Here is a 13,226-nt window from a genome sequence, read left to right as displayed (position 1 = left end):
CGGCGGGGACTGACCTTGATGTGCTCGTGCAGCTGGGCCTCGTGCTGCCGCGACAGCTGCTCGTGCTGCCGCTGGAACTCGGCGATGAGGATCTGTCTCTGCAGCTGCTGCTTCTGCTTGAGCGCCAGGAGCTCCTGCTGCAGCTGCTGCTCGCGGAGGCCCGGCTCCGCCACGGGCAGCGGGAACTGGTGGTCCAGGCGCAGGTCCATGGGCACCCCCGGGGGGGCCACCGGCAGAGGCAGGGCCGAGGCCACGTCCACTGCGGAGAGAGCACAGAACAGAGGCGCCGGTGACCAGGTGGCCTGCCGTCCTGGCCCGGCCCTGGCCACCCTCCCCGGAAGCCCACGCCGCCATTGGGGACGCCCACGCCGCCATGGGGACGCCCACGCTGCCACCACGGGGACGCCCACGCAGTGAGAGCCACTGCTCACTTCAGATGCCTCCTCCCCTTCCTACTCAACAGGCTCAAAAGGCAGGACTCGGGCCTTCCGCCCTCTTCCTCCAAGGGGCCCACCCCTCAGGCAGAAGCCAGCGGGAGATCGGACTGGGACACACACTCAAATGGGCTCTCCTGCCTCTGCCCTGCCCTGCACCAAGAGGCCCTGCTCGCTCAGGGGACCTGGGTGCAGGCCTGGTGGCCTTTTCTGATGCCGTTTTTGAAAGCTGACCCAGAGAGCAAGCAGGAAAACGGCTCTAATGAGTCCTGGCTGCCTGCAGGCAGAGGCGCACGCGGCGTGCTTTTCTCCTTTGCAAGAAGCCACAGAAGAGTTGTGTGAAGGGCCCCTGGAACAGCGTGTGCCCTCGAAGTGGTCCAGACAGGCCCGCCGGGGCGCAGCGCGTCTCAGTGGTGATGGGCGCGCCCTCTGGGGGACAGCCAGCGCAAGGCTCCCCACGATGGCTTGCCTGGCTCATGCTGCAGGGGGCCATTTCTGCGCTTTGCTACGAAACAAACTGCCTTCACTGCACAGAGGTGTGGCCCACGAACAGCCATGAGTTGGCTCTGATTAGAAACGGAAGCAGAACTGATCTAAAGGCTTGTAGATCAACGCCAAATTAAAAGCGAAGAGGAGGCAGAAACCAGGTCTCCAATTATGGGTCTCACAAAATACCCCCAAGTGGGCGCTCCTCTCAGGACGGGATTATATCAGAAAAGCTGGGCCACTGGCTGTGGGCCTCCGACTTCCCAGAGAGGCTCTGGGGCTGCCTCCCTGAGGGTCTCTGTCAGAGATACCCCCCAACCCCCAGAAGTGGAGACAGCCCAACAGAGACCCCGGGGCCCCGCCTCGACCAGAAAGCCCGCTCACAACCTGCCCAGCCACAGGCCTGAGGGCCAGAGGCTGGGCCTCTCCGGGGACTCAGAGGTCTGGGGGAGACCCCACTCAGCAGATAGGGCTCCCGGGCCAGTCTCCCCTCCAGAGTCATCGCCACCCAGGAGGGGGCCTCGTCCCAGCTCCTCGGCAGTCAGGCATTCTGACGCCCTGGACCTGGTCCCAGGGTCTCCCTGGGTGAGACCGGATTTAACCCAGTGCCTTTGGAAGTGCCATGCAGCCCTGACCGCCCCTGCCACTGGGGCAAATGAGGGGCTTACAAAAGGTAGGTAGTATGGCCATTCATGAATTCTCTGTGCTTATTTTCTTAAGCTAAAATACTGCTTCTTGATGAGGTAAGTGGACTGTCAGAGACACAGCAGGCTGGCCCCACCTTGGTTCTGGTGGATTCTCGGAAAATGACCCAGGAGTGGAACCACCCCTCGGGAAAGCCCATTTCAGTGGTCACCACACAGGCAGGCCCCTGCCGGCCGTCCTGCTGACGAGTGAACCAGTCCTGGGTCCTAAACCCCGAGCCCACGCCGGGGGCCCTGGTGTTCTGGACCGAAATGCGGCCTTGCACCTGCAGGCTTGCTCACCTGGGCAGGGCATGGGGTGCTACCCGGGACAGCAGGGGCCTGGCTCCGGGGCTGCAGTCACCACCTCCCTCTCCCGCTGCCAGAACTAAGCCTGGATTCCACCCGAGGCCCCCAGAGCCCGGGGCAGGTTGCATGCATGGAACGCCTGGGCCCTGGCCCCTGGGAATGGAGGAAAATCCTCAATATTCAATCATGTTTCAGAAAACATCTAATTCTCCTCTCTCTGACGTCCTAACAAGCCCTGGGTAAATACCAGCTCTTCGATTTTTCCCAAAATCAGTGAGGTGCAAACTCCGTTTTAAATGTATTTGTTTTTTTCTAGTTGGGTGTCAGGCTTGATGTGTGAAGGGCTTTTTATTTTATATTTATGTGACAGAAGCGGACACAAGTGACTGTCCATGTGAACAGGCCCAGACGACAGTGGCGCCCCATCCCACCCCCACCTCACACAGCTGGCAGAGACGGGGCTTTACTGACTTATTTTCTTTCTTTGATCATTTTTATTATGAAACATAGCAGGATGGAAAAACTGTGTAAACAACACCAGTTTTATAAAACCTCAGTATTTCCCTCCATTTGCTTCAGACTCTATTTTAAGGAATAGAATATTATGGAAGACAGGGAGCAGGGCTCAGGAAAGGGACTCAGAGGAGGGGAAAGTGACTTGACATCTTAAAGGAAATTCTGCTTTCCTTTCTCCCGGGGGTGGGGAAGGGCTGAGTATTTTCCTGCTTTCACTAATGACGGTGCTGAATGCTGCCTGGAAAACATCATGTCTGTGTATGACGGCAGGCTTTCTGGCTCTTTCTGCTTCCGTGGAAGAGGATGAAAAGTTTTTCTTCATTAACCGGTTAACCTGCCTAGTTCTTTCATGGATTAACAGGTGAGTTACTCATCAGATCCCCTCAGGTTAGCTGGCCTTTGCTTTGTAAAGATAAAGCTGACTTTGTCTTCCTGGGTTACAGACACACACACAGAATCACTGGCAGATTGAGCCTGCAACCATTTCATTGGGCACATCTGGGTCCACGTCCATGTGTGTGCACTGGCTTGCAGTGTCTCTGACACTCTTCTTATCTGGTCAGGGAACAGTATTTTAGCTCAAGAAGCCACAGAGAATTAATGAGATAACCGTACTGCCTGCCTTTTGTAAGCAGGATCACCTCCCTTGCCTTGATGGCAGGGGTGGTCAGGGGGTGGTCCCCTTAGGCGACATGTGAAGGCGACCTGAGATGTTACACGGGAACAAGGTCAAGCCTGAGACGCTGCGCAGAAGACACCCACGCACTGTCCGCTCACTGCATCACGTTGCTGCTGTTAGTCACGCAGTCCCATCCAGCTCTGTGACCCCATGGGCTGTGGCCCGCCAGGCTCCTCTGTCCGTGGGATTCTTCACGCAGGAGCGCTGGAGTGGGGTGCCAGGCTCCTCTGTCCATGGGATTCTTCAGGCAGGAGCGCTGGAGTGGGGTGCCAGGCCCTCCTCCGGGGGATCTCGCTGGCCCAGGGATGGACTCGCATCGCGCTGGCAGGTGGGTCTTTACTGTTGGAGCCACCAGGGAAACTGCACCATGCCATCTCCCCATTCCTGATTTTTCACCGGTGAGGTCAGGAGGTCGATCAGAAATGTCCAATAGTTAACCTCTTAAAAAGCTGAACATGAAACAACTTTGAGGGATCTGTTTTATTAACTTCAAAAATAGGACGGGCCAAATGTTTCCTACGCCTGCATCCCCTCACTGCAGAAAAACGCCAGGGCCTCCTCGTCTGTGCTGCGTGCTGGGGGGTTGTTCCCAGTCCAGCCTGCAGTGGGTCTGCCGTGCAAAGGGACAGGAGAGGGCAGAGGGCTTGAGGGACACCCTGGGGAAGGGCCCACACGGGGACCGCAGCTCTGAGTGGGAAGAGGCAGGCGAGCCAGGTCCCAGACGGCCAGTGTTAAGAGGGCAGGGATGGGGGCGGAGACACAGGAGGCGCCTGGACCGCTCGCTTGGGGTGCAGGGCCTGCATCCGCAGATCCTGGGGGGCCCTGTAGGTCTAGGTGGGGGTGCCAGCGGCAGGGGGAGGCCGGGCCTCAGACGCAGAGGGGCTGGCATCAGGGCACTGGGCGTGAGAGACGAGGGGGCGGGGGCCGAGGGCGGGAAGGGAGGATGTGGCAGGCGCCCCAGCGTGGATGGGGTGGGGAGGTCCGAGGTTCCCTGTGTTTACTGCCCCTTCCCTCGGGTTCCCTTTGAGTCTAGAGCTGCAGGGAATGTAAGGAGGAAACACACCCCACCCTCCAGTCATTCTGGACACCAGAGCAGGTGGCCCAGGGAGGGTACGGCAAAGAGACCCCCGGGCAACACCATCCTGCCCGCAGAGAAGAGAGGGGCACCAGGCCAGGGGGCGGGGTGGTCACGGGTGGTCCTCACCATTTACTGTGAGAAAGGGAGGCGAGGCCTGCTGGAATTTCCCCTTTTGAGGTTTCACATAAGACTTCATCCTCTGCTAAAGAAAGTCCAATGCAAAGAGAATGCAAAGCCAGACATCAGCTCCGCCGGACAGGCCGTGCCCAGCGCCGGCCGTTCCGGCACCTCGGGAGACGGCCCTGTGGACAGGCACACACACCAGCTCTGGCGTGGACGCGGGGCCGCAGACCCAGGCCAGGCACTTCTCCCCGCCTGAGCTCAGCCTCGGGAGGCCAGGCGGGCCCCCCAGGCGGCCGGAGCCCCAGCTGAGGGACCAGACCCACAGTCCCCACTCATTCCGCTGCTGGAGGGTACGTCACACATGCCCGCGACTATTTCTGTATCAAAAACTTGCCGAAATGCCACGAGTTCCCAACAGAAGCTGCTGGTGCTTTTGACCCAAAGCTCCCCGAAGAAAACAATGAGACTTTCTCTACTTAAAGAATGTGGCATCAAAACAAAAAAGCCTGTATTCTCATGAATATTTTACGGCAGAGTAGAAAATTGCTTTTATAGGTTGTGCCTTGAGAAACATACTAATACAATCAGACTCGTGACGTTAGTAACAGCACAAAGACTATATTCAGAGTTTCAATAAGAAATGGCGGGGCTGGGCCGTGACCTATAAGTTCTCAATCAGAAATAGAAAAGAAATCTGTTAGTCTCTAATTTTTTTAAAAAAATAAATGATCGGGGGGAGAAAAAAGGACACTGTAATTTTCCATTACATGGGTTGGTTCTTCTGTTCATAACACTATTTCATGTCATCACATAGACAGCAAACAAAGAGAAGGTCTATTCTTTAGAAAGCAGGGCCAGAGTGTAGGCTCTGTTCAAGTAAAGAACGGCTCATTCAAATCCAGGGGACAATAATAGATGCCTCATTCGTGTCAGCACGAGTTCCTCTCACACTGACGTTTGTCTGCCTGTGTGAGGGGAGGAGAGAGACGCCTGCGGGGGCGAGGAGGAGGAGGAGAAAGGACGGGGGTCTATTAAAAATGCATAACCTATCTCAAAACGTTTTCAACGTTTATGACAAAACGCGTCACACACCTCGGGGCACGCTGGCACACCCCCGCCTTGCTCCCCAGGCCCCCAGCCCCGTGCTGACTTTGCTCAGCACCTCCGCGTGTTGTGGTCACAATTTCCAGGACACACCCCTAAACACGCGTCCTCTGCAATCAGCAGCTGTGGGTGCGGGGAGGCAAGACGAAGGCCCCCAGGGAAAGACAAGAATCTCGGGGCCAGGCTGCTTCAGCTTCCAGGACAGCTGACAGGAAGAGCTCCTCTGGGGCGAGGCCAAGAGTGACCCTGGGAAAACCACGGGCCACCCCCGCCCCCCGCAGTGGGACCAACACTGGGACGAGAACCGCCCTGCCTCCTGCTGCTGCCTGAGCCTGCTGTCTTCCAGGTGCGCTTTCCAGGTGTGCCCTCCACGTGCGTCTTCCAGATGCGCCCTCCCTGTGTGCCTTCCAGGTGCGCCCTCCACGTGTGCCCTCCAGGTGCGCCTTCCAGGTGTGCCCTCACGTACGCCTTTCAGGTGCGCCTTTCAGGTGCGCCTTCCAGGTGCGCCCTCCACATATGCCTTCCAGGTGTGCCCTCCACGTGCACCCTCCAGGTGCGGGGCACAGGAGCCCCGTGGAGAAGCACGGCCTCATGTGAGTGAGGGCTGGAGGCAGGGAGGTCCAGACTCTCTGGAGGCTGCAGAGCTCTTGCACAGCGCCTCCCGCACAGCTGCGCCCTCCCCGAGGCTGGCCCCAGGCCTCCCAGGGCTGCCAGGGCCGCCGTTCGTGCCCCTTCATTCCACTCCTCTTCCTTTGGGCTGCCCTCTCCTGGCAGGAGCTCAGCCTCCTCCTGTGTCTCGGGAAGGAGGCGCATGGTGTCCTGTCTGGACGTGTGCTCAAGCCCTCGTCCAGGGATCGTCCCTCTGCCTGTGCACAGAACTCCAGGGAGCAGTGACCTCCTCCAGGATGGTGGAGACAACATCCCTACCTCCTTGTTCCCAAGACTGTTACTGAGAAGCTCTGACTCTGGACGCGTGCCCTTTGCTCTCCCTCTGGCAGACCAGCTCCTGCCTGCCGTGTTCTTAGGAGGCTCTGGAAGCGAGGGTCTTCCCTCACCCACCGTGGAGCTCCACGCCACCTATCCAGTTTGGCAGCTCACACCCCAGCCGTGGGGAATCTCCCTGGGTCATCGTGCAGACCATCGCCCTTTCCTCTTTTTTCCCCTTTGGGAACTTCCAGTACCTGGTGGTAAATCTGTAACAATCACTGATTTTCTTTCTGCTTCTCCCCCATTTTCCGTGTCTAATGCTCAACTCTCTTCGAGATTCCCTTAAATGTATTTTCTAAGTTTCTCACTGGGTTTTGCATACTTTCTGTGGCTGTGTCCCTGAGGATGAATGGAGGCAAGGATCCTAAGCTGTGAGTGGAGAGGGGACTCAAGGCTGAGCTTCACTAAGTGGCGCATGGAGCTGGCGTCCATCAGGACACGCCCGGCACCCATGGTTGGGGTCTGAGGCACCCGGAGCTGCAGGGCAGGAGGCTGTAGCAGTTGGGGGGGGGGGTGACCGTGCCTGCTGCCCTCCAGCCTCCACTCTACTCAGCCCGGCCCCCTCCTGCCCCGGTCCTGTCCTGGAGGCGGGATGTGGGGCTGCTTTCCAAGGATGCCGTGGCGTCCACCCGCTGGGATCTTGGCTGCACCCAAGGGCGGTGTGGAGTCTGGCCAAATCCAGTGTGACCTGTGACTTCAATCTCCACCTTCCAGACAGCTGCTGAAGCTGCTTCCTTTTCTGTTCCCCGCCCTGTGTTTTTGAATGCCCCTTACAGGTCTCGCTGCACTGGGTCTCAGCAGCAGCACGTGGGGTCTTTGATCTTCACTGGGGCGGGTGGGATCTGGATCCCTGGCCAGGGATTGAGCCCGGGCCCCTGCATTGGGAGCGCGGAGTCTCAGCCGCTGGGCCACCAGGGAAGTCCCTGTTCCCCCATCTCTGAGCTGATGGCCTTTCCCTGGAATACAGATAGATAATTTTTTAGGGAAAATTAAAAAGACCAAAACACAAAGCCAACGATAATGGTATAATCACCTCCCAAGGATCCGTCAGCCAGCTCCAACAACTGCCGCCCTGTGGCCAGCCTTTCCTTCCACACCAGCCCACTGCCCTTCCATCTAGATTATCCTGCAGCCGACCCGCCAGCAGAGCACTTTACCCATAAGGACTGTGGTATCTCTAAATAAACTCTGAAGAAAACAGTCAACCTACCCAAATAAGTTAACAACTCCATGATGCTATCAAATAGCTAGAAAGTATTATCATTTTTTTTAGAGTCTCATACATGTTTCTATGACTTTATTCAACTCAAGATTCAACTGGGGACTTCCCTGCTGGTCCAGTGGTTAAGAATCTGCCTTGCAATGCACAGGATGTGGGTTTGATCCTTGGTCAAGAGAACTAAGATCCCACAGCCCATGGGGCAACTAAACCCTCGAGCCTCAGCGCGAGAATCTGCTGAAAGAAAACGTGGCGGCCCGAAGACCCTGTGCAGCCAGAAACCAATCAGGACGCAGCTGAGGCCTGCACGTGGCAGCCGGCTGGTGCAGCTGCGCACTCTCTCCAACCTACAGGTGCCGCTTCTCCCTCTCGCCCACGCCCTCTCCAGCTGACGGGCCGAAGGCCCTGGTCACCCGGGCCACGCTGACTGCACCTGAGGTGCAGACCCACACGACGGACCCCCTGGGAGCAGGAATGGGTCTGGAGGCCCGGGGGACGCAGCTCCGATTCCCAGCAGGGCCGCCGCCCCCAGAGGGTCTGGTGTCCCTGGGACTTCTGTGTCGCCAGCAGCTAAGGTGTTCCCCGCTGATGCTGTTGGGCCTGTCAACACGGCCCTTCTAGCCCCATCTGCCAGTCTTGAGCTGCTGGCCAGTGTGAAAGGGCTCCAAGTCAAGTGTCACGTCATCCCCACAGACAGCTTTTAGCAGAGGCAGGGCCAGTCCTTGACGATCTTTTATTTGCCAATTTTCAACACTACTGAGCTGGCCGTGCCAGGTCTGGCTTCGGGATTGCAGTGAACCGAGCCTCTGCAGTCCTGTCCTGATGCTCACACGCGTCCTCGGGCAGCCTGCGTGACGGCACCAGGTCACCCAGAACCCACCAGCGGCCCTGGGGACAGCCCTCAGTGTGGCTGTGACAGCTGTCCCGAAATGCCCCTGGACCCCCCGGTCCCCAGGAGGGACCAGCGATGTCCCCAAGGACACCTGGGCTCCTTCAGTGGGAAACACGGAGACCACGGTCTGAGTTTTGGTTGCCACATTTTATAATGTGTATATCCTTACTGGAGCTTTTGTGAATTTCAGGAGTGAGAGAAATCAGATCTATGTGTTTGATCTGTCATCTCACCATGGAACTTTGGGTGCATAACTTATTAGAAATATCATTCAAAACGGCTGAACAGTCATAATCAAGTTCCATTCAAAATACTGATTTATGTGCAGTATCATTTTCCCCAAAGGTGCTCTTAACTGAATTACAATTATTCTATGTAATACTGTGTGTGTGTATATAAAGGGGAAATGAGGTAGAGAAGTCAGAAGTGCTTTTCAATGTAAACATTTAAAAATATTCTGTAGGAAAGGTAAATAAGACAAGTGGTCCCATCTCAGCTTCTCATGTAGACGAGTATGGCTCTCCCTGCTTTTTCGCCTCATTCAGATATATGTACACAGGCGACGCCAAAGAAATGAGCTTATGTGAGCAACTCAGGAGAATATAAATTATGCTTGAAAAATAAAAACAAACAGTATGGAGCAAGAACATACTATTCTGTTTTATATTGTTTTGTTTTCAGCTGAGATCAGAATGTAAAGAAATAAACATATATAGTGGTATTTATACACGTATATCCAGAGACTTAGGTTTGATCCTTGGGTCAGGAAGATCCCCTGGAGAAGGGCATGGCACCCCATTCCAATAGTCTTGCCTGGAGAATCCCATGGACAGAGGAGCCTGGTGGGCTGCAGTCCACAGGGTCACACAGTCAGACAGGACTGAGCGACTTCCACTTTACCCATGTGTTACATGGGAAGGCTCTATGCATCTGGCCTGGGGCGGGGAGAGACGCGACGCGTGGCGCCTCTGAGCCGCTTTCTGCACGTGGGTGCCTTGCACACACCTGCCCATCACGAGTGAGCAGCATGCACCTTCAGGCCCTGGTCGGCCTGGGCTCTGCCTCCAGACAAGAAGGCAGTGGATTACCCTTCAAAAGCAAGCAGAGACAGGCGGGAGCAGAGCAAGTGCCTCAAGCTGAAGGCAGGAGAGGGCGTCAGGGGCAGACGCAGCAATCCCCTAGGTCGGCCCTGAGTCGCTGCTGGCCTGGGCTAGCTTCACATGTCAACAGGGACCCTGCAGGACATGGGTGGATGCCAGCATCATCCCCACTGACGGGCAGGGAACAAGCTCAGAGACTCTAAGTGACGTGCCCGAGGCTACACAGCAAGTCTCACTGGCAAACTCGGAACCAGACACTAACCAGGGGCGACAGGATGCCCACGGGCGACAAGAGCAGGAAGAGCCGGGAGGAGGGGGCTCACAGGCCACCTGGGGGTGTTCTCAGGCGGGGAGGCAGAGGTCACCCTGGGTGGGACTGTGGTTCTCAGGCGGGGCGGCACAGGTCACCGGGGGGTGTTCTCAGGCGGGGAGGCACAGGTCACCCTGGGTGGGACTGTGGTTCTCAGGTGGGGCGGCAGAGGCCACCCTGCGGCGGGACTCTGGTTCTCAGGCAGGGCGGCGCAGGCCACCCTGGGGGTGTTCTCAGGCGGGGTGGCACAGGTCACCCTGGGTGGGACTGTGGTTCTCAGGCGGGGTGGTCAGCAGCTTGTGGACTTGGGAGCCACAGAGGCTGGGCCCTGCTCAGCTGCTGTGCTCGGGGAGCCCGGGGCTCCAGCAGCGCTCGGGTGATCAGGCCCCCTGCAGCCCGAGCATGCATGTTCTGGGGCTCTGAGCGCGCTCCCTACCACCAGGACCCCTTAGGTCCCTGCCCACGGCTCCAGCTGTAGATTCTGTCCTGACCAAGAGCTGGGCGTCCCCCCAGGATCACCAGCTGGCTCCAGCATCCTACAGGCCCATGCTTTCCAGCCAAGAAAAGCCTCTACTTTTCCTGAAAGGCTCACAGGGGTCTGCTCCAAGAGCCCCTGCTCATGGCCGAGATACAGCCCCAAGGGTGCAGCCAGCCTGGGTCTGCACCACCCAACCAGTCCTGGAAAACAGGCTAAACAGCACCGCCAAGCAAACCCGGCTGCCGAGCAGAGACGCAAACAGCAAGTTCCTGACAGCTCACTTTCGCTGCCAAAAACAACAAGTCACCATTAATACCAGGTAATGTCTTTCTCCACTGTCTCTTCCTCAAAGCTGGGTTTCACTTCCACTCGCTCACACCTCCTCCCTAAGCGCCAAGTTTTCAGCGGGCTTCTCCCTGGCGGAGAGTCTAAGGCCATCAGCAAACCGGGGCCCGGCCACCCCTCACCCACCACCGTGAGGGCCTCTCCTGAAGCTGCCGTGATCCTCCTCTTCAAGGTGCCTGCATGTCTGCGGACACCAGCGAGGACCCGGTCAGGGGCCAGCAGGCGGGAGGTGGGACCACTCGTGGAAAGCAGGCCCAGGACCCCACTTCCAGGCACCAGGGTGGGTGTCCAGGTAAAGCTGCTGAGAGAGAAGAGGCCAGGCCCCTGGCACAGGCACCTGGTCTCCAATGTCCAATGTGGGGTCGGGGCTAATGAATCCAAATCCCCCTGAGGACCAGCGGCCACCCAGGGGCCCTGCATGTGACCAGCGTTCATCGAGAGTTAGGACGCAGCCTCGAGCCAGGAGATCCCATGGCAGGGAGGTGTGAATGCAGGGAGAAGACTCCAGAGGAGCTGACCTGGCCGGAGGGGTATCTGGGCACGGCGGGCTGAGCTGAGCCTGTCCTGCCTCCCGAGCTGCTGAATGCCCTCCCCCTAAAGTGGGCCCAGAAGGCGACTTTACTGACCCAAGGCAAGACCTGGTGGTCAGGATGCAGGAGACCCCCAGAAGGGCGCGAGCTGGCCCTCAGCGTCTGCACGCATGACAACTGAAGGCCGAGTCACGAGCGCGCCTGGGGACAGGCATCCACAGCACCCAGGCTCAGGTTCCAGCACACCAGGGGTGGAGGCCCCGGAGGGCAGGCCCGCAGTGCGAGTGAGGGGCCCCAGGTCCCCCAGACATGGAGCCAAGACGGCTTCTCAACTGAAAGGATGGGAACAGGATGTGGAGACAGCCAGCTTCACAAGGAACGAGAGGGCGTGTATTTGATGCAGACAGAGGACAAGCACCGGCCTCATCTCCTCGGGGCGGGGAGCCGATCCCCAGGCAGCTGCTGAGGAGCGTAGGTCAGGGCCCCCTCCGCCCCCTTCTCTCCTTTTGTCAAAGAAAAAGGCCTTTGTAGGACGGGAGCATGCAGGGGAGAGAACTCAGACAATGGGGCAGAATCCAGGCCATCTCACCGTTCTGCAAAAGCAGACCATCAAGGCCCTCCCACTCCCTTCTCACCCACCCCACCTACTCCATCCCCCCGGCCCGGGCCCCTGGGCACCTGCAGCGGGGCAGCCCCACCTCCAGCAGGGAGGGTGCAGCCTTCGTTTCAGGCCCCGAGGTGGGTTCCAAAGTGTGGGCCCACCCCCTCCCCGCAGAGAAGGTCGGAGGTCAGAGGTAGCACCTAAGACAGATGGCTGAGCATTTCCAGAACTGGTGGGAGACACGGAGCCCCAGCCAAGCAGGGACCCCACCAAATGGCAGCAATCAAGGCAATTTCCAAGCGGAGCCGCAGACTCGAGAGAAGAGGGTCAGCGGACCCCGAGGACGAGCGAGCTGCCAACAAGGGGCGCGTGGAAACGGCCAGAGAACCTGAGCCAGCCCCGAGGGCAGGGGAACAGCTGCCAAGCCAGAACCACGTGCTGGGGAACAGCGGTCAAGACGGCACGCAGAGCACACACAGACGGGGCCGCATCAGACTGAGAAGGCTGCAGGCGCGCTGGCGAGCCCTCGGGGAAGGACGAGCCCACGGCGAGGCTGAGACGCGGGAGGAACGGCGAGCAGAGAACCCGACACACACGGAAACGAGTCCACACGAACAGCAAGGAGGCGGGCGGCAGCGTCCGACTTGTGGATGGAGTCACGGAGGAACCCTGGGGGCCGGTGGGGAGGTGGGAGCGCCCCAGGGCCCTGGGACCCCTGCCCCCCACAGGGGTGGAGGTAGAAGACAGAGGTTCACAGGCTGCCACACAGACCTGCTGGAGACCAAGAGGAGGGCCCTCAGGGCAGTGGCGGGGGGTGTGGCTAGGTCAGCAAAATGATTTTAAGGAGAAATAAAAAGACACGCGGCTGCTAAGCGCCCCCACCTGCACACACAGAGCTGGTCCTCCCAGTGGACGTACACGACTGCACCTAGAGTCCGGCCAGAAATAATCACAACTGACTCTGATCAAACTTCCAGGTCTAACCACCGACGGACAGGAAACTCAGGCAAGAGAGGCCCGCTCTGAAAGACAACTCAGGGAGGAAATCAAGCAAAATCTAGAACCCAGGGAGACCCTGCAGGACAGACAACCCAGTGTCTTCAGAGATAGACTGCAAAGCTCACAGAAAGGCAGGAGGAATCTTCAGATGAGCTGGGGACAGACCAGCCACCACGCACAAACATTCAGTGGCCTTCGTGTCAAACAATGAAATACAGAGACATCTGCTTTAAACACCATCAGGGTGAAGGGATAAAGAAGTGAAGGGAAGGTCGCTGAGTCATGTCCGACTCTTTGTGACCTCACACACTATACAGCCCATGGAATTCTCCAGGCCAGAATACCAGAGTGGG

At 58.1% G+C, this 13,226-nt stretch overlaps 1 protein-coding gene across 10 annotated transcripts in view; it reads right to left on the bottom strand.

Annotated features, from left to right (window-relative positions):
• The window catches only part of HDAC4 (histone deacetylase 4), a 299,426-nt gene that overhangs the window by 116,004 nt on the left and 170,196 nt on the right, over positions 1 to 13,226 (bottom strand). For all 10 annotated transcript variants that reach the window (XM_069583551.1, XM_069583520.1, XM_069583527.1 and 7 more), the window contains one exon: positions 15 to 259. In XM_069583551.1, the coding sequence (XP_069439652.1) occupies positions 15 to 259 (245 nt within the window). The remainder of the gene's footprint in view (positions 1 to 14; positions 260 to 13,226) is intronic.

The sequence above is a fragment of the Ovis canadensis genome, chromosome 1 (genome assembly GCF_042477335.2).
Source record: "Ovis canadensis isolate MfBH-ARS-UI-01 breed Bighorn chromosome 1, ARS-UI_OviCan_v2, whole genome shotgun sequence".
In the NCBI taxonomy this organism is placed as follows: domain Eukaryota; kingdom Metazoa; phylum Chordata; class Mammalia; order Artiodactyla; family Bovidae; genus Ovis; species Ovis canadensis.
Note: the sequence above shows the minus strand (reverse complement) of the source record. Positions and strands in the feature narration are given on the sequence as shown.